This window comes from Epinephelus fuscoguttatus, linkage group LG7 (assembly GCF_011397635.1).
Source record: "Epinephelus fuscoguttatus linkage group LG7, E.fuscoguttatus.final_Chr_v1".
Lineage (NCBI taxonomy): Eukaryota > Metazoa > Chordata > Actinopteri > Perciformes > Serranidae > Epinephelus > Epinephelus fuscoguttatus.
The window spans coordinates 26,238,723-26,260,033 of NC_064758.1; the positions used below are offsets into that span (position 1 = coordinate 26,238,723).

Here is a 21,311-nt window from a genome sequence, read left to right on the forward strand (position 1 = left end):
TGTCTCTCTTAAGTCCTTTTTTAGTCATGTTGTGTATTTTTGCAGTTCTTTTGCAGCCTGTTGGTATGTGTTCATTTGAGTGACATTTTTTTCCTAAATCGGAGCACAACTCACATAGTCAAAGTTGTGCTACCTTTTTAAAAAAAATTGTATCTGTTATATTTGTAGCTGTTGTGCATTTTTGTAGTTTGCAGTTCTTTTGTGTCTCTGGGTTTCTCTTTTAAAGTTCTATTGCGTCTCTTTGCAGTTATTTTGTGTCTCTTTGGGTTTCTCTTTCCTGTTTTTAAAGTTATTTTGTATCTCTGGGTTTCTCTTGCCTGTTTTTGTAGTTATTTTGTGTCCCTGCAGTCATTTTGTGTCTCTTTGGGTTTCTTTTACCTGTTTTTGTAGTCATTTTGTGTCTCTTTGCAGTCATTTTGTGATTCTTTGGGCTTATCTTGCCTGTTTTTGTAGTCATTTTGTGTCTCTTTGGGTTTCTTTTACCAGTTTTTGTGGTAATTTTGTGTCTCTTTGCAGTTCTTTTGTGTCTCTGCCTGTTTTTGTAGTCATTTTGTGTCTTTGAGGGTTTCTTTTACCGGTTTTGTAGTCATTTTGTGTCTCTCTGTAGCTCCTTTGCAGTCATTCTGAGTCTCTTCCTTGTTGGTACGTGTTCATTTGAGTGACATTCTTTCCTACATAGGAGCGTGACTCACAGACTAAGTCGTAGTTTTGCCCCTTTTTTAAAAATTGTATATTTGTAGCTATTGTGTATTTTTTGTGGTTCTGTGTCTGTGTGTATTTTTTTTGTCTCTTTAAAGCCATTTTTTTTGTGTCTCTGGGTTTCTCTTGCCTGTTTTTGCAGTCATTTTGAGTCTCTTCCTTGTTGGTACGTGTTAATTTGAGTGACATTTTGCAGGACAAGGCCAATGGGGCCCCCCTGACACTTTGGGCCCCTAGGCCTGTTTGCGGTAGGCCCGTTCAGTAATCCATCCATGCCCTCAATCCTTATTTAAATAAATGAAGAATATAAATGTATCAGTGCATTTAAAAACAAAACAGAATCGCAAATGAAAAACGTAATTCTAACTCCTCAAGTGTGTCAATAATAAAAAAAAGATCAGTATTAAAAAAAATACAGCTGCGTTCAACCCCCCCCCCCCCCCCCAAGATTATTTACCCATAATGCTTCTTTTTGTGAGAGCCATCATTTTGCCACATTTTTTTTTTCTTGAAGTGTGTATCTCCGTCAGGAATGTAACTCTTCATGTGACCGTGAATACCTGTGGCAGAATTGAGTGTGAAGTGCCTGCAAACCTTGCAAGAGTTCTGTTCCCAGCTAATGTTACCGTGGTGGATGCTGGAGGCTGCGTCTGCGTCAAAGAGCACTTAAAACATGCTCAGCCACATTTCTGATCCCTCACCATGCCTCACTACCCCTCCCTGCCTCCTCCACCCCCCCGTGTTCCCCTAGGAAGAAAACTGGGCAACATCTGGCTGAGTTTACGAGAGAGAGGGAGAGTAGAGAGAGAGAGAAAGAGAGAATTGGTAGACCATGAAAACTGGGGAGAATTCTTTCTTGGGCAGTGCAAGAGTCTATTGTTGTAGTTGCCATTAGCGGTGGTGAAACTTTAATCTTGTGAAAATACCCATTGTTGCACTTAATTTTACCAATAACACTGTCGATGTCAATGTTCACATTATTGTCTTCCTGATAAAACACATGTTGCAGTTCTTGTGAAAACAACTTTTATTCAAACAACAGAGACAAGCTGACCACTGCAAAACACTGTGGAACCAGTCAAGGGTGAATACCGTTACCCCCCCCCAAAACTTTCACAGTCATCACAATCATGAGAGCAGCATGAAACCACACACACACACACACACACACACACACACACTGTACAAAAAACTGTACATGTTAGGTCAGGGCCAAAATGGAAACACTGTTATACTGTTGAATCAAAACACTACTGTACATTATCACCAGCCTCCAGTACAGTGAAAAAAGTAATGACACAGTGCTTTAAGATGCAAGTCACTTCATTATAAACAGATTCGCCACTCAGATTCACAGGATCAACAAAGAGACAACAAAATAATACATCGCTCGTCAGCGTAATAAGTCACACACAGCTGTTAGAACTTCAGAAAAAAAAGAAGAGTGGCACTCAAAACTGTTTCGGATGTAGAAAAGCTAACAGAACATGATATTGGTTCATTAAACAAACGCACAGCAGGCTAAAAGAACACAAGGAGAAATGTATAAACAGACTGTTCTTACAGTAAGCTGGCTGATTCGAGGTCAGCCGGGTTTCCTTTCCTGTTAATAAGGGTCCTGATTTTTAGAGAAGGTGTAAGCTGATGCTCAAACTTTTTGCAGGGCATCTTTAAGCCCAAATTTGTCTTTTTCTTGTTGATCTCTCGGCAGGAAGTGGGAGACAGTCAAAGAAATGAGTAACTGGGGCGGTTCACTGGGTAGTCCGAATGATTCAGTCCTATTTCAGTAATTTGTTTCAGCAGACAGGGTTGTCTCCTTTGGCACGGTACATTGAGAAGGTCTCTGTGGATTGTGGATTTTGAGGTCCATGTTGTTATATTTACAAAAGTCTGATATTTAGCTGCAGAAGTAAACACATTCATGCCATCATAAACCAGTCCGGGACTGGCATGAGTTTACGGCTGGTTCCACTGGCTCAGCTTAGCCGCACCAGTAGTCGACAGTGGTGGAGTGATTGTCGGTTGATGTGGAGCCAGAACTCTGTAGCACCGCAGTGCTGTAAAGTGAATCCAGCTCCCAGTCTATTGAAAACAGCTAGGGAAATGAAGGCAGTGGACCGCTTGCCAATATCCTGAAGCTCCACACTGATGACTGATGGTCCTCTGAGGGACATTCACCCACCCTCAGTGGGCCACTGCATTTGTCGAGAAAGATGATGCTCATCGGGAAGATGAACAATTCCTGACCGGCCGAGCGCTGAGCAGGTCCACAATACCTGGGTCCTGGAGTATGTGTATATCCGTTTATATGTATGTCTGGTGGTCATGATGGTGAGGAGTTATGGGCCGGTTCAGTGTGCCTGCTTGCAGCTGACGCTCTTGAACCCCTTGGTACCTGGGTCTACAAGCAGCTGTGGAAAGAAACATTCAGAAAAAATAATTAGCATGAGAAGTTAACCACAAAGAATGAAAAACAAATGCTAAAATCCACACATGGATATAAAAAGGCATCATCTAGCCAATGATCTTACATTGTTTTGAAATTCACTTTCCTTAAAGGTTACATCATACGATAACATTGCTTGGTAATAGACAGAGAGAACTCAAGACACTCAGGTCTAGTGTATATATTTAGTTTTTCCTTAGCTTTAGGTTGACCATTTTCTTCCTCGAACCTTCAGAGGTCCTTAAGAATGTTCTAAATCAGGCCTATTGAATTAGCGGTCCGCGGGTCACATGCGACCCAGAAGCAACCTCTGGGTGGCCCAGGCAGGGATTGGTACTGAGACCGGGTATTAAACTGACCGAGGCAAATTTAATCGAGGCTGCAATAATAATAATAAGCTCCGCCGTAATCGGCTCTTATTGTTACTTTTAAAAATTTCAATTTCATGTATCATCATGCTGCAGCCTCTCTCGTGTTCTCTGCATGTCAGGGCTGACCTCCTCCTCACAGCACACACACACACACACACACACACACACACACACACACACACACACACACACACACACACACACACACACACACACACACACACACACACAGACAGACAAACACACACAGACACACAAACACAACAGAGTGAAGTCAGACAACAGCAGAGAGGCCGTGGTGCAGATGAAGGGAATATAACTTCAAGATTACTCTAGTTGACAACAACTACGCTTGTTACTGTGAGTAAGTGCAATAAAACCTCTGCCAGCAAAGCCAATACTTTATCAATACATGTGTTCAGCATGTCCGCTCTGTCCCCCGGTCTCTCATTTACTGCTATTATTACCTGCAGACAGTAGGTCTCCTCAGTAGAGGGGGGACAGAGAGCAGGATGAATGACTGATACTGATGTCTGTTTTCTTCATGCTTACTGTAGCATGTCGTTCAAAATTGCATAAAAAACGACATAGAATAGCATGTCGTTCAAAACTCCATAAAAAAGGCACAGTACAGTATGTTGTTCAAAATTGCATGAAACGTCATAGTATAGCATGTCATTCAAAATTTCATAAAAAAGTCACAGTATAGCATGTCGTTCAAAACTGCATAAAATAATCATCATATAGCATGTCGTTCAAAACTGCATAAAATAATCATCATATAGCATGTTGTTCAAAACTGCATAAAATAATCATCATATAGCATGTCGTTCAAAACTGCATAAAAAAGTCACAGTATAGCATATCGTTCAAAATTGCATGAAATGTCATAGTATAGCATGTCGTTCAAAATTTCATAAAATAATCATCATATAGCATGTCGTTCAAAACTGCATAAAAAAGTCACAGTATAGCATATCGTTTAAAATTGCATGAAACGTCACAGTATAGCATGTCATTCAAAACTGCATAAAATAATCATCATATAGCATGTTGTTCAAAACTGCATAAAATAATCATCATATAGCATGTCGTTCAAAACTGCATAAAAAAGTCACAGTATAGCATATCGTTCAAAATTGCATGAAACGTCACAGTATAGCATGTCGTTCAAAACTGCATAAAATAATCATCATATAGCATGTCGTTCAAAACTGCATAAAAAAGTCACAGTATAGCATATCGTTCAAAATTGCATGAAACGTCATAGTATAGCATGTCGTTCAAAACTGCATAAAAATGTCATAATATAGCATGTCGTTCAAAACTGCATAAAATAATCATCATATAGCATGTCGTTCAAAATTTCATAAAAAAGTCACAGTATAGCATGTCGTTCAAAACTGCATAAAAATGTCATAATATAGCATGTCGTTCAAAACTGCATAAAAATGTCATAGTATAGCATGTCATTCAAAACTGCATAAAAAAGTCACAGTATAGCATGCCGTTCAAAATTGCACGAAACGTCATAGTATAGCATGTCGTTCAAAATTTCATAAAAAAGTCACAGTATAGCATGTTGTTCAAAACTGCATAAAATAATCATCATATAGCATATCGTTCAAAACTGCATAAAAAAGTCACAGTATAGCATATCGTTCAAAATTGCATGAAACGTCACAGTATAGCATGTCGTTCAAAATTTCATAAAAAAGTCACAGTATAGCATGTCGGTCAAAACTGCATAAAAATGTCATAATATAGCATGTCGTTCAAAACTGCATAAAATAATCATTGTATAGCATGTTGTGCAAAACTGCATAAAATAATCATAGTATAGCATGTCGTTCAAAACTGCATAAAAAAGTCACAGTATAGCATATCGTTCAAAATTGCATGAAACGTCATAGTATAGCATGTCATTCAAAACTGCATAAAAAAGTCACAGTATAGCATGTCGTTCAAAATTGCATGAAACGTCATAGTATAGCATGTCGTTCAAAATTTCATAAAAAAGTCACAGTATAGCATGTCGTTCAAAACTGCATAAAAATGTCATAATATAGCATGTCGTTCAAAACTGCATAAAAATGTCATAATATAGCATGTCGTTCAAAACTGCATAAAATAATCATCATATAGCATGTCGTTCAAAACTGCATAAAAAAGTCACAGTATAGCATATCGTTCAAAATTGCATGAAACGTCACAGTATAGCATGTCGTTCAAAATTTCATAAAAAAGTCACAGTATAGCATGTCGGTCAAAACTGCATAAAAATGTCATAATATAGCATGTCGTTCAAAACTGCATAAAATAATCATTGTATAGCATGTTGTGCAAAACTGCATAAAATAATCATCGTATAGCATGTCGTTCAAAACTGCATAAAAAAGTCACAGTATAGCATATCGTTCAAAATTGCATGAAACGTCATAGTATAGCATGCTGTTCAAAACTGCATAAAAAAGTCACAGTATAGCATGTCGTTCAAAACTGCATAAAAAAGTCACAGTATAGCATGTCATTCAAAACTGCATAAAAACGTCATAGTATAGCATGTCGTTCAAAACTGCATAAAAAAGTCACAGTATAGCATATCGTTCAAAATTGCATGAAACGTCATAATATAGCATGTCATTCAAAATTTCATAAAAAAGTCACAGTATAGCATGTTGTTCAAAACTGCATAAAATAATCATCATATAGCATGTCGTTCAAAACTGCATAAAATAATCATTGTATAGCATGTTCTGCAAAACTGCATAAAATAATCATCGTATAGCATGTCGTTCAAAACTGCATAAAAAAGTCACAGTATAGCATATCGTTCAAAATTGCATGAAACGTCACAGTATAGCATGTCGTTCAAAATTTCATAAAAAAGTCACAGTATAGCATGTCGGTCAAAACTGCATAAAATGTCATAATATAGCATGTCGCTCAAAACTGCATAAAATACTCATTGTATAGCATGTTGTGCAAAACTGCATAAAATAATCATCGATAGCATGTCGCTCAAAACTGAATAAAAATGTCACAGTATAGCATATCGTTCAAAATTGCATGAAACGTCATAGTATAGCATGCTGTTCAAAACTGCATAAAAAAGTCACAGTATAGCATGTCGTTCAAAACTGCATAAAAAAGTCACAGTATAGCATGTCGTTCAAAACTGCATAAAAACGTCATAGTATAGCATGTCATTCAAAACTGCATAAAAAAGTCACAATATAGCATGTCGTTCAAAACTGCATAAAAACGTCACAGTATAGCATGTCGTTCAAAACTGCATAAAAAAGTCACAGTATAGCATGTCGTTCAAAACTGCATAAAAACGTCATAGTATAGCATGTCGTTCAAAACTGCATAAAAAAGTCACAGTATAGCATATCGTTCAAAATTGCATGAAACGTCACAGTATAGCATGTCGTTCAAAACTGCATAAAAAAGTCACAGTATAGCATATCGTTCAAAATTGCATGAAAAGTCACAGTATAGCATGTTGTTCAAAACTGCATAAAAACGTCATAGTATAGCATGTCGTTCAAAACTGCATGAAATAATCATCATATAGCATGTTGTTCAAAACTGCATAAAAACGTCATAGTATAGCATGTCGTTCAAAACTGCATAAAAAAGTCACAGTATAGCATATCGTTCAAAATTGCATGAAACGTCACAGTATAGCATGTCGTTCAAAACTGCATAAAAAAGTCACAGTATAGCATGTCGGTCAAAACTGCATAAAAAAGTCACAGTATAGCATGTCGTTCAAAACTGCATAAAAACGTCACAGTATAGCATGTCGTTCAAAACTGCATAAAAACGTCATAGTATAGCATGTCGTTCAAAACTGCATAAAAAAGTCACAGTATAGCATGTCGTTCAAAAATGCATAAAAATGTCATAATATAGCATGTCGTTCAAAACTGCATGAAATAATCATCATATAGCATGTTGTTCAAAACTGCATAAAAACGTCATAGTATAGCATGTCGTTCAAAACTGCATAAAAAAGTCACAGTATAGCATATCGTTCAAAATTGCATGAAACGTCACAGTATAGCATGTTGTTCAAAACTGCATAAAAAAGTCACAGTATAGCATGTCGGTCAAAACTGCATAAAAAAGTCACAGTATAGCATGTCGTTCAAAAATGCATAAAAATGTCATAATATAGCATGTCGTTCAAAACTGCATGAAATAATCATCATATAGCATGTCGTTCAAAACTGCATAAAAATGTCATAATATAGCATGTCGTTCAAAACTGCATGAAATAATCATCATATAGCATGCTGTTCAAAACTGCATAAAAACGTCATAGTATAGCATGTTGTTCAAAACTGCATAAAAACGTCATAATATAGCATGTCGTTCAAAACTGCATGAAATAATCATCATATAGCATGTTGTTCAAAACTGCATAAAAACGTCATAGTATAGCATGTCGTTCAAAACTGCATAAAAAAGTCACAGTATAGCATATCGTTCAAAATTGCATGAAACGTCACAGTATAGCATGTTGTTCAAAACTGCATAAAAAAAGTCACAGTATAGCATGTCGGTCAAAACTGCATAAAAAAGTCACAGTATAGCATGTCGTTCAAAAATGCATAAAAATGTCATAATATAGCATGTCGTTCAAAACTGCATGAAATAATCATCATATAGCATGTCGTTCAAAACTGCATAAAAATGTCATAATATAGCATGTCGTTCAAAACTGCATGAAATAATCATCATATAGCATGCTGTTCAAAACTGCATAAAAACGTCACAGTATAGCATGTCGTTCAAAACTGCATAAAAAAGTCATAGTATAGCATGTTGTTCAAAAAACATTTTTTAAAGACTTTTTATGGGCTTTTTGCCTTTATTGACAGGACAGAGAGAAAGTGGGGACTGACATGCAGCAAAGGGCTGCGAGCCAGATTCAAACCCGTGGCCGCTGCAGTGATGCGATGCCTCTGTACATGGGGCGCCGGCACTATCCACTACGCTACTGATGCCCTTTGTTGTTCAAAATTGCATAAAAAATCATAGTATAGCATGTCGTTCAAAATGGCATAAAAACGTCATAGTATAGCATCTCGTTCAAAATTCACTCAGTATTGTGATGTCAGGAGGAATATGAGGTGTGTGGAGGAGAGGGGGATGTGTATGTGTATGTGTGTGTGTGTGTGTGTGTGTGTGTGTGTGTGTACACCCTTAAAAAAGTGGATGGGTTGCTCACTGCTGAAAATGTGGCCCATCGACATTTTCTGGTTTAAAATTCCAGCCCAGTTAAGTTTGTAATTGAATAGCCCTGCTCTAAATGCAGCTGGAAGCAGCCCAAACATCAAGTGCTCATTAATAAAAAAAAAACTATTGGAATGTGTCTGTTATTCAGGCCGCACAGCAGTCAGCAACAACTCACTTCTTTCCTGAGGGTTAGGTTGTGAAAAAAAAACAAAAAAAACCCCAGAAACAATGATGTATGTCTAGCTGGCTGGGGGCGCCTCATTGGCTGAGCAAACATGCCCCAAAATAACTACCAATCACTGAAGACGTTATCATCAGTCACTCAAAGGGGGCATGGTGATGGAAATTTAATACTTTGTTTGTTGGAGACGTTCACAGGTAGAGTTAAGGAAAATGTTGCGATAGAGATAATTCGATCTGAGCAATGACCCGAAAACTGCAATAATATATATAGCATTTAACGGTACCATCAGTACCATTAGTGTGTTGTGTATAAAGAGGAATGTCAACTTGTGTGGAATGTGTCCAGTTCTGCAGGGCTGCTCACACTCTTCCTGTCTCCCTCTGATTGGCTGCCAGGCAGAGAAGGACCATCCATTACAGCCAGGAGTAAATAAACATGCATAGCAATTAAAGTGGCATCATTTGTTATGCAACACAGGGGGTGTGTGTGTGTGTGTGTGTGTACACGTAAACCTCTTTGCATGCAAGTGCGACCAAAATGTGTCTGCGCATGTACATGCTTGTGTGCGTGAATGTGTGCGTGTGTGTTGGACGCCATTCTCAGGTTTCTTCGCCGTCGTCTGCACTTAAATTAATGATTTGGGGGCCAGAGAATCAACAAATATGGCCCCCGGCAGGGCATAATGGAGAGTACGACCTGCCCGTGGATGTGTTTGAAGACCGCTCCTCTTTCTTCTCTGTCAACACCTCACTACTTCCACACAACAGACGCATTCACTACACAAACTCACGTGTGACGCCTGTGTTCGTGTTGTTAATGAGGAAGCATGTGTCGCTATGTGGTCACGAACATGTGTACGCTTATTGGCCTGTGATTATTTTACATGTCAGCATGTTGTGACAGAGTGTTAAAATCAGATAGAATTTTATGTTCCCGAGTTCTGCATTCGTAGTCATGATTACGCCCGCTTTAGGAACATGTGACAAAGCAAAGCATATTATATCAGCCAGGAAAGCCACAGCCACGCTCGGGATAATTTAGTGAGCTCAAGTGGCTCTGACAGGCTGCTTAAAGCCTTTTCAGCCCAAAGGTCATTGTCCACAATTTTCTGCACCATCAGCTGCTGAAGGCAGCCAGCAACACGTATACCGCGCTGCACAAAGTGAACATTTTAACACGTACGCTCTTGTTTGTCTAAGTATAAACTCCAGCTGGGCGAGGTCGCACTTGTCAGTTTCTGTATCTGAGTCAAACCAAATTTTTAAATGAGTAGAACATGATTAAAAACGACTGCATGCACATTTGACACAAAGTGGTAAACACGCGTGATGATTCCATTTAACAGACACCGGCTGCATAAGCACTGCATTGCGTAGGAATGTGAGAAATTGCATTGCAATATCCGAACTGTGACCTGAATCCTCACAGGAACAGCTTCTGATAAAACTGAAACATTAACACTTGACACTCACGCCAACAGATCAGACGCACCCCTCCTATTATCATATTGAGCCACTTCATTTAAAGTAGGTTTCGGGGAAGGGGGCATATTAGCTAACGTCTTTAAACACACATGTATGAATGTACATATTTGCGCGTCTCTTTCTTTGGATCATGACTGGGTGTACATGCTTTCAAATCAAAAACTGCCACCATATCAATGCATACCTTTAAACGGCGAAATATAACTTCCCTCTCCCTTCTGCAGCACTCAGCCATCATCTCCCTCTAACTCCAATCAGCCATTCCTATCTTCTACTCCCTGCGTAACCCTCATCCTCCTCCCCACTCCCCCACTCTCTCAGCGTGCTTAATGGTGGGATCAGACAGGGTGAACACTTTCTCATATTAATACTGCTTCAGCCTGCGACTGGAGACAGGAAAATGATTGACTTATCAAAACCTACAAATGCCCTCTGCAGGAACAGAGGTCTAAGTGAGGTGAGAACCCACTTCTACTTCCTGGTACCCCCGTGTTCATTAAACAATGTTCATTTTGTGACCAGTATTGTGTGTCTACATACACAACATACTTGTAAGTCATGTAAGTGGATAGGTAATCCGAATGAAGCTGTGAGGTGTGTATTTCTCCCAAATCCTGTACTAGTCTGTCTTCCTGTCTGTCTTTGTCCTAAGGATTGGGTATCAAGCCTGAGAGTCTGGATGTGAGCGGCTGAACCCCTTCTTGTCTTTAAGTGCTACTAATATAAACTGCCTGTTAAATGGATCCTTGCAGAGTTTTTGGGACCACCAATGTTAAAGTGCTGCTCTTTCACTTGGAATTATGCTGTGGTTGGTGTCCTTTCGCTCGTACAGAAAAAAAGAGAAACACACCAAATTCAATTACCAGTACAAAGGTTTGCTCCCCCGCCCCCCCACCCTCACCTTCCACCAAGAGGAGAGATGTCAAACAAGCGATTTGGTGGTATGAGGGGGCAGGAACTGTGGCGAAATACAGGGAGCGAGCAGTGGCATCTAGCTGACTTTCTCACTGTTTCCTCTACGCAGTCGTACATACATTTTTGTTGATATATTTTGCGAATACACGATATCTGAAACATGATATTTTCTGTGGCTGCATGCCTAGTATGTGACCACAGAAAATATCATGTTTCTGATAGGATGGTCTACTTAACCTTGGAAAAGAAGGTCAGAAGAGAAGCAGTTTTGACAAAAAGACAAATCCCTGCTCTTATCGTATGTCTGATTTCTTGAATGCAGAGCCTATGGTGTAATGGTGATTCAATATGCTAACTGATGGTTAAAAAAAGAAATCACACAGCATCTCACTTGCTCTGTTGCAAGGGCAGTTTCTAAGGGAATCTAGCAAATGCGATAAAAAAAGCACTTGAAATTTGGTCCAATTCCAATTCATTGATCTGAGATCACACGATTCCACGAGCTAAAAACTCAGATTACATATTAAATGGATTAAAAAAAAAACATCTGTGCGCACATCAGTCATTTTGTAACCACAGCCTTTAAGAACCCTTGAAAAATATGGCCCACATCAAGCCACCCCAGGAAGAGAGAACATCTCCTCAGCAACAATTGCTTCAAGCGCTCGCTCTTTCTTCCCCTACATTTCTCCTTTTCTCCCTCTCTCTTTCTTTTTTCCTGCCTGACTTTTACAACTTCCTCCTGGTTGGGACTGCAGCTCTAACCCAAACAAAACTCCATTTTTTAGTTATTGGCCCTCATGGCATGTAATGGAGAATCAAGCTAATTATCCCTACAGCTGTTTTCACTTGCTTTTTATGTAAGCAATACCTGGCTGATCCAGAGAGCAACAGTGAGGCCCTTCTTAGCGCTCCAGGCCTCCAGGCCGGCTGGAATTAGAGAGCAAAATGCCAGGTTTTCCTCCACCCCCCTCCACCGATGCAGCCCGTGTGTACCCCTGCACCCATCTCCCAGCACACAACCCGGCCCGACACAACCCCCTGCACACCTAAATCTTCCATCTCCCCTCCCTCACACACCTCTCAGAACTCCCTCCTTTGATGTTAAACAAAGCTGCTCTTCAGGTAAGATCTGTATGACAAGCGCTCATTTTCTTCCACTCATGGTCCCTGTCAATTAATGAGGGAGGTGAGCCAGGGTGTGGCTCGGATTAACTGTCTCCTGCTGTCATAAGACTGGAAAGAGAGAGCGAGAGAGCAAAAAAAAAAAACAAAAAAAGAAGAAGAAGAGGGGGGTAAAGAGTGAAAGAAAACAATCCCTCGCAGGCTAATTACATAATTTCCTTCATATGAGCAAACACATGCTGGGTGAAAGCAAGTGTGAGCAAGTCTCACAGATGCCAGGCCAAGAGGTGCTGAGGAGACCTACTAACACAGTCTGCAACTGCTCTCCAGCAACGGACAGCCCATGTCATAAAAAGAACTGATTCAGATCTGCGCTGTTTGTAGCTTTATGCAGGATTCATACCCAAAAGTATTGATCCTCCCTTATCTAGCAATCCCAGGATGGAGTGACTCTGTGCAGATAAACAATTGCTGGTGTAATGTTTCCCTCATTACAGTTCATTCCTCGCTACAGCCAGAAATCTGTTCAGTACAAACACCACTAGGTGGAGTTGACTGCAGATAAAAAAAAAAAAAAAAAATAAAAATCTCATGTATCAAAGTCATTAAACTCCCATAGAGAGGCAGCGTGCATCTGTAAGTGAATCAGACACCGTGCATGCTTCACATGTGTCATTTCTGAGCTTTCTTCCTGTTCAAACACCGCTTCACTAGCGTGCGCCGTCTCCTCGTGCCTCCTGAATCTGACATCTGGTTTGAAATTAACAGAGATGGAGAAAGACAGAGGGGGGACACTGGTAGCAATTTTAAAACTTCTATTATTTCAGCTAAATTATGGTAATGTCTCTGCCAGCAAAGAAAAGTAAGAGAGCAATCCCTCCATTGAACTCTCTCCGTCTCCCTCCCTTTTTTTTTGTCTCTAATCCTGTGAGGAATGATGGAGGGCTCTCTGTGGAATGGTGATGAGTTTCCTGAGTCCAGCCAAGGTGTGCCAATGTACAAATGATACGGGTGGAATCTGCGGTACCTGCTCCTAATGTGAAGGTTGTTCTAACATATTTTGCGCACACAGACACGAGCACAGGTGCACACACACACACACACATACGCATGCATGTGTAAAAAGCAGTGCATGAAATTTGAGATTCACACGCACAACTGCAAAGGCACCAGCATCAGGGAGGGAGGTTGAGAAAGTGTTATTGGCGGGACATCTTCATTTATCACTCGGGGCGAAAAAGAAACTATGTTCATAAAAGTGCAAAATGTTCATGCAGGTCTAAAATACAGGTTTGCACAACAACAATAAAAGGTGCATGGAATTCTTTCTGCTCCTAAATTCCTCCCCTCCTCCCCCACTCTGTCTCTCTTGATCTGCCTCTCTTAGCGCTCAGAAGTTCCTCTCAGACTAATCTCACTCATTTACTCCTTCAAGCTTTTTTTTTCTTATCACAGGATTTTTTTTTTCTCTTTTCCTCTCTCTCTCTCTCTCTCTCTCGCTCTGAGCACAGTATGAGTGGCAGTGTTTATGTTATTGGGAGAAATGTCAAGAGCTCTACTGTGAGCCAGCTGTGTCAAAGTCTGCCTGTGAGTGCCTGTATGGCTGCGTATACAACCAGCTACTGCACCTATTTTTCATTGCAAGAATAGCTCGGGAGACGCTGGTAAGCTTGTGTCCCATAACAAACACCTTGACTAGGAGCTATACTTAGCAGTAGCCCATCAGAATCCAAACCGAGGAGCCCTGAACGTGCCTGCATCCTGACACCAACGCAGGCCCAGCCAGGCAGGGGAGACAAGTGAAACCCGAGCCCACATTAAAGCACCTCCATCAGGTAGGAGATCAGGGGAGGCCTCCATGCTCTCAGTGTCTGCGGGGGTCCGGGCCTCTGAGGCCCTATCTCACCTCCATCTGGAAAGAGAATCTGAGGGTAGTCTGATGGTTCGATAAGAGGCCATGCCGACTGACACGGTAACAGCCTCTCACCCCCATTCGCAAAAAGCTGAGTGGATGCAAGTCTAGCTGTGGTGCACTCTCATGCGGGTGAAGGGAGGGAGGGTGGAAGGCTTGGTGTGTGTGTGTGGGTGCATGGTGGCATTCATTCTGCTTTGAAGGTTTCCCCTGGTATCTTGAAATGTATGTACAGGCGGTACGCTTACAGAAACCAGTTTAGATGCTGCGTTGAAATGGGGTCATGTTCATGAGAAGAATCCATATGAACGCCTGTGGTAATCACGACTTCGTGAGTGGAAATTTTTCGGAAGTTCGCGAGTTGTGATGTGTTTGCTGACGTTTTAGTCATACAGAGTCTTTCTTCATAATTTTATATGTCTGGGGAAAATGTCAATATTCCCAACAGCATCATCTTGGTCCTCTGTCATTATGCCTTTGCATTTCCTGTGTTATGTGACCCTCTTGCTAGCCTGCCTAATCATTAGCCTCGGTGGCGTCTAGATACCGACAGTAGCGTCCATGTTGCCATTGCCCAGCAGCTGTGCTCTCACAACCTAACCACTTGAAAGTCAAACATATTGTGTACGTGGCTTCCCGTGTCATAACCACAAGCTCACGAGTTTCACTTGACGGCAGCAGCAATTGTGTAACGTGTACATACATCAAACTCTTCTCTCGTGCTTTCTTTGCTCTGTGTGCGTTGATAAATCCACACACACACAAATGTGGGAAAAAGACATGACGGACATTCATATTTTTGTTTTATAAGGGAGGGAAGTTTCCATGCCGGAGATACAGTGTGGGCTGGAGTGAAGACCTTATTCCTGAAAGATGGAAAAGAAGGATAGGGAGCCAGAGAAATGGTGAAAGGCTGCACAAACAGCCATGTTACATAAAACGTATCATCTTTATTCGCCGTAAGTGTTTTTTTCTCTACTACCTTCTTTTTCCTATTTGTGTTTATTATAAAGATACCGGCGTGGTCATTCAAACGGTTACCCCCCTGTTGTTTTCTAGGGTGCTATTAATGCTCCACCCTCCTCTTGATGTCTTCTCAAGATGAGACCAACTCCACTGACCCATCAGTCGTCACTCCTGACCCAACTAGTTGCTTCCTCTCTCTTTCTGCCCACAGACTCAGTTTCTCCATCTGTTCTTTATTGTCCATAGTTCAGTTCCCTCTCTAACTGATTTGCCCTTCCACCATACTCTACCAGGCTGCACACACAGAAGAATCATTTTCCTGTTCTGTGTTTCTACAGTATAAAAACGGATTCTTAAAAGCTCAGACTGACCACACAAACCTGGTGAAATACAGATAACAAAAACAGCATTTGACATTTTATAAATTCCTGCCTGAGTGATGTAACACACATGTATAAGAGAGGGTTGATTACCGAGCTTCATCTGGACCTGAGCCTAATATGCAAGCAGACCAGGTCTGTGTGTGTGTGTGTGTGTGTGAGTGGGCTTGTACTTGCTATAAATGGGCACTGAGACAATGAAGCTGGGGCTCTGGATTTCATTTGGTTTGGTTTGGTCTGGTTTGGTCATCTCAGATCTATTTAGGATCACTTGCACCAGTTAAGCAAATAAATGTGATCCTTCAGATCTCAATCTGCCCTGAAGGAAAAACAGGCTCACCTTTACGTATGTGTGTGTTGCTGTGCGTATCTGCGCCTGCACGTGGACTAGTGCATGTTTGCCTATGAATCTATATCTACGTGTGTGCGTGCGGGACACTTGTGTCAACAAAATCTGATAATAATGTCTGTTCAGTAGCTACAAGTATTTGAGGTAGACAAGTTCAGACGGAGATTTACACAGTCAGCGAAGATCTGTTTGGTTATCAAACACTAGAGCCGCTGCCCATCCAATGTTAACAGTGTGTTCATTTATTCATCCATCCCACTTGAAAGAGGGGTTGACAGGTTTTGTTTTGTGGTTTATTCTCTCTTCAGTATGCCTCCTCTTTCTTGTGCATCATGGACAGGCATGGCTCAAAATGTGTCCGCAAGCAGGATGTGAGACAGAGTGGCAAAGTCGAGGTTGGAGTGTGTTTGTGCTAGCACAGCTGCACTGTGGTGCTTAATGCTATTTAAGTCCGGTCTCAGGAAGAGCCAATCATGTTGTTGGCAGAGTGTGTTTCGTGCTCCTGGGGTCAGTATAGCCCCAGGACATGAGACACATAGGATATACGCTGTGGATAAATAAGGAGGCTTTAATGATGCCTGGTGGTCTGCTAGTGATCTCTACCTCAGTCTGCCCTGTGTGTGTCAGTGTGGGAGAGAGAAGTGGACGAAGGAATGCTTTAAAAAGGATGCCAAATAGCTGCTTTTAAAGTCGCTAATTCTGAGCAGTACTCTGTCAGAGGTGAGATGAACTGTGGGTAGCCTGTAAAAAAAAAAAGAGGAAAATAAAATTGGTGACTTAATCAGAGTTTAAATGACGATGCATTCCTAGTTTAGCTAGACTCCTTAAATAAATACAAATGTTGCGTCTAATGGAGGGGAGTGTTTTGGTGCTTGTATGTCCATGTGTGGTAGGAACACCAGGCTGTGGTGTCCCAATGCCAGCAGGCATACTGTGGGGCAATGAAAAGGGGATAATCAGAAAGCAGGGAAGGGGGGATGTTTTTGGGGGATAACCCTACTTTGTAGCAGCGGGGTGGATAGGGTGTGTGGTGGGGGAGTGCGGGTGAGATAGAGTGGGGGAGCAACAGGTTATGGGGGTAACTGATAGCAGAGGGCAGCCAGAAACAAAGACATTTAGTTAAAAAAATGGGTAACACTTTAATTGAAAAGTCGACCTACAGATAGTTTACAGAGTATTTGTTACATTTTAACAGCTTATTTTGCTTTATTCTGTAGATGTTTAACAGATAATAAAGTATGTGTGATAATTTATGAACATACGTACATATTCTTTGAATAATTTAGTTGAATTTGAACTATTAACTCAACCTTGTGCAGCAAAGGTTGAGTGAATAGTTCAAGAACATCTAAATTATCCTAAGAAATTGCACTCTATAAACATCTATGGACAAAACTGAACAGCTGAATTTTTTTAATCTCAACTAATTAGCTGTTAAAATGTTACAAATACTCTATAAAATATTTTTAGGTGGACGTTTCAAATGATGTATGACTAAAACAGTTAGGATATCAGCACCAGTAATGATTCCTGAGACTTCTCTGAACTATAAAAGGCCTCTGAAGCGCCAAACATGTAAATTTGTCACTCTGACTAAAACCACCGACACTCCTTGTGCAGCCATCTTGAACCTTTAACAACCTCTTGGAACGCTCTGTACGACACTGTGGAACGGCCCTGCCAGTGAAACTTAAAGGGAGATACTGCGGATCGTAAATAAGCATCGTAGAACGTGACAGAGGTTTGGCTCTGGGCTCCGATGGAGAGTAAATAATCCTCATTAGTTCTGACAAAGCGACTCATAGTTATGTGATATTTACTGCCGAAACAAACTGTACCCATTAAATAAGCGCTGATAGAGCCATCCACACTGACAGCACTAAGGCTCGCTCTTAACATTTAGTCTTGCTGTGGGATTAATGCAACAGGTTATGATGCACTGGCTAGGCAAATACTCTTTGTTATGATAGCCAAGGATGATATAAAGTGGAGCTGAGACTGTAATGTATGTAAACCTGTCCTCACTGTGTTTGTGAAAGTCTGTGATGTGGGATATTTATTGTGCTGGTAAAGTTAGGGATCACTTTTCAACTCTCGTTCACTGAACCCAGATAACTAAAACTCATGACATGCGCTGCTCCAAACATCTTATTGATATTAGGACAGAAACATAAATGCTGATAGTTTGCACTTAAATGACCTGAAGTGATTTAGGGAGGTGTGCGCAGCCTTCTGGAAACTCATAAAATTTTGCAGTATCAAAATGACGGTGTGTGTGTGTTTGTGTGTCAGTGTGTGTGTGTGAAGTTGGTCCATTTTGTCTGGGTGGTGCTGGGAATAGTATCGGCTTAAGGCTGAAAGAATTCAGGCCTCCCAAGCAAGGTCATGTGCTGATGTTTAGTAGGAGCTTTCTCAGGTCACAGACTGGGACTTTCAACCATCACTCACATTACCACACATCTTTGAGTCGTTCTGTTTAACTTGCATACCCCACATCTCTCCCCCAGTTTGCTGTAATGACAGGTGACAGCCGTCTCAGTCCACTTACCTAGTTGAAGGAGAAGTCAACCCAAATAGTTGCTACACATGAAATAGACATTGCATAGATGATTTGGTAGCCTATGGGAACTTAAGGTAGGGTAACTTGGCAAATGTTTAGATTGCCAAGATTATATAGATTCAGATTTATCTTAAAAATGTAATTTGGATTTTGTGGAAAGAACCTCAATAGTCAATGACAGTACCTCTGTATTTAAACAAACAGCCTACTTACTACAGAAATGTGAGTTCATGGTTTTGGATTGATTATTGTTTTTAATTGCCTTAAACACGAACTATACACTTCCTGTCTCCTAAGTGGACGTAGTCGTCTCTCCCTTGCATAGGCTGCCCCCGCCTCTTTTTGAAGTGTAGTAAACTTTGTGTGAATAGATGAAATCACATTCAAATCAATAAAACACTTTACACAGCTCATTTTTATCTGCAAGCTTAATGTCTGATATCAACTGAGCGTAAGATCACGTCAGTTGTTGCCAGATCTCGTGAGAGTATGTTGCTCAAACAGAGACATTTGAGATTTGTCTGTCTGAAAAAATGCCATTTCAGCATCAGCATGTTTAGAGGGGTTGGGGTTTATGAAAAAATGGGTCCAATATTTACTTCAGTGACTATTGGGCAAAGGGAACGGTCATAATCTGCACTCATGTTCACTTTTCCCATTGGCATGAGTGGACTCAGGACCGTCGCCTGTCTCCTGAAGGACGGGGCAGTGGTAAAACCCATGTGACACAGACACAGGAAATGAGTCTAGGGGGGCCGTCTTGGTTTATCAACTGTCTCTGGTGTACCTCACTCACTCACTCACTCACTCACTCACTTACTCAGGGACAGACGTTCGCTGGCGTCGCATGCTACGGTCCAGCCAACAATACTCACATGCCCACATGAGCACTGAAACAGGTTTTACTTGCTGTAACGGCTCCTCCTGTTCATACTGGCTGATTTAAGAGATCCTTTTCTGAAGTGATACCGATGGAGATGATGGAGGACAAAAAACTGCAGTCCTTGCTCTGTGCAGAAGCGCATTTCGAAGTTCAGCTGAAGCTAATATGAGACTTCTGGATCCTGGATTTGTCTTTTGCTGGACAGTGTTTCCTTGCTGAGCCACAGTGGAGTCTAAAAAGATTAACATTGGACGATAACCACTTGTAACCAACTGTCTGACTCAGACTATTGAATCCTTACTACTGAGTATATTTTTGCACAAGCTGTGGATTTTGTCCCCCATTACTTCCATTGGAAGCGCATTAGGGAGGCTCTTAAAACAGCCAGTCTGAACAGGACGAACGATTACAACAAGCACCTGACTACTGTTTTAGGACGGACTTGAAAAATTGCAAACCTATCCTTTAGGAATGTGTATTTTGAGTGAAGTGCAACAGCTATGTAGGATGATGTGTCTATGGTTACATAAGCCAGCTGAGTGGTAAATGTGCCCGGCGGTGGTTAAGCAAACAGGGATTGCTCCCTGAGGTGCCCTGGCCTCGCTATACCCGCTGCTTAGCTTGGCATCATCTCTGCTGCACACTGTTTAATAAAGCTCTGCAGCACAGTTATGATTTCTACTCTCTCAGACTTAGACTAACTCTGTGATAAAAGAAACCATCCCTTTCGCCAATCCATTCAGCTCTGCTCCTTCTGTTGTCGTCCTTTCAAGTCCGCAGAATGAACCATTTAATGGAGCACAGCTCACCACAGTAAATTAGCATCAGCCCCTGTAGCTGCCAGTACACATGTGTACAGTGTTTGCGTTACACGGGTAGTGTTTCACAGGGGTAATTGCATTGTGTCTCTTCCCACCTGGGCTCTGACACATGTTCAACAGCTCAGACAGACACACCCAACCTAGCACACTAACATCAGACTGTCGGAGCACAGAAATAAAGAGGGAGAGGGAGCCAGAGACTTTGTGCTACCCTCATCTCCTGCTGTAGAGTAATAAAGAGACAGTCTGTAGTACTTTTCTCACATCAATGAAATACTCACGTACTCAAACATTCCTGAATGGACACAAAAATGCATGCAACAATACCAGAAACGTCATGTGCATTATTGTAGCGGGGCCAAATTCTCATCCTAGAAGTATGGCTGGCTGTCCTGTTTAATTCCATACCTACCTCTGCACATCTGTTCTTTAGTAACAGCATGGGTAACCTTGGCTTTGACTGCAGGACTCAGTGGCTTTTTGACTCCGGCTACGACTCAATGCAACGGCTTCTGCAGTAAATATTACAGAAAATCCCCTCCAATTTAAGATTTATGTACACTTACAAGCACATTCATAGCACATGTAAGAGGGCAGCAAATGACAAAGACAGAACAAGACATGCAGAATAAGAGAGAGGGAGAACAAGAGACAGCGAGACAGAAACAAGCAGGGATGTTTTAAAAAAAAATGAGTGTAATAACAGTGGTTAAGGCCTGCTCTTTCATTGAGTAAATCTGGCCGGGGCTATTTCACACCGTAGGAATCTCCTGTCGACCAGATCAAAGGCTCGCCCCAGAGACAGGGCTCGTACAGAGCGCAAGGAACAGGTGACAGCTCCGACACACACGGAGGCATTCACACATGCACGCACGAACCCTCTCCCACCAACGCCACACACACACAGTTGCATATTTGAATGAACACACAGTGAGATCAGAAAAGCAGAGAGTGACAGCTTCTTTT

The 21,311-nt window shown here is 41.2% G+C and overlaps 1 protein-coding gene across 2 annotated transcripts in view; it reads right to left on the reverse strand.

The window, feature by feature from the left end:
• Positions 1 to 1,778: 1,778 nt before the first annotated feature.
• LOC125891967 (ERC protein 2-like) overlaps positions 1,779 to 21,311 on the reverse strand; it is a 187,722-nt gene continuing 168,189 nt past the window's right edge. For both annotated transcript variants that reach the window (XM_049581599.1, XM_049581600.1), the window contains one exon: positions 1,779 to 3,110. In XM_049581599.1, coding sequence (XP_049437556.1) covers positions 3,051 to 3,110 — 60 coding nt within the window. In that variant the 3' untranslated portion in view covers positions 1,779 to 3,050. The remainder of the gene's footprint in view (positions 3,111 to 21,311) is intronic.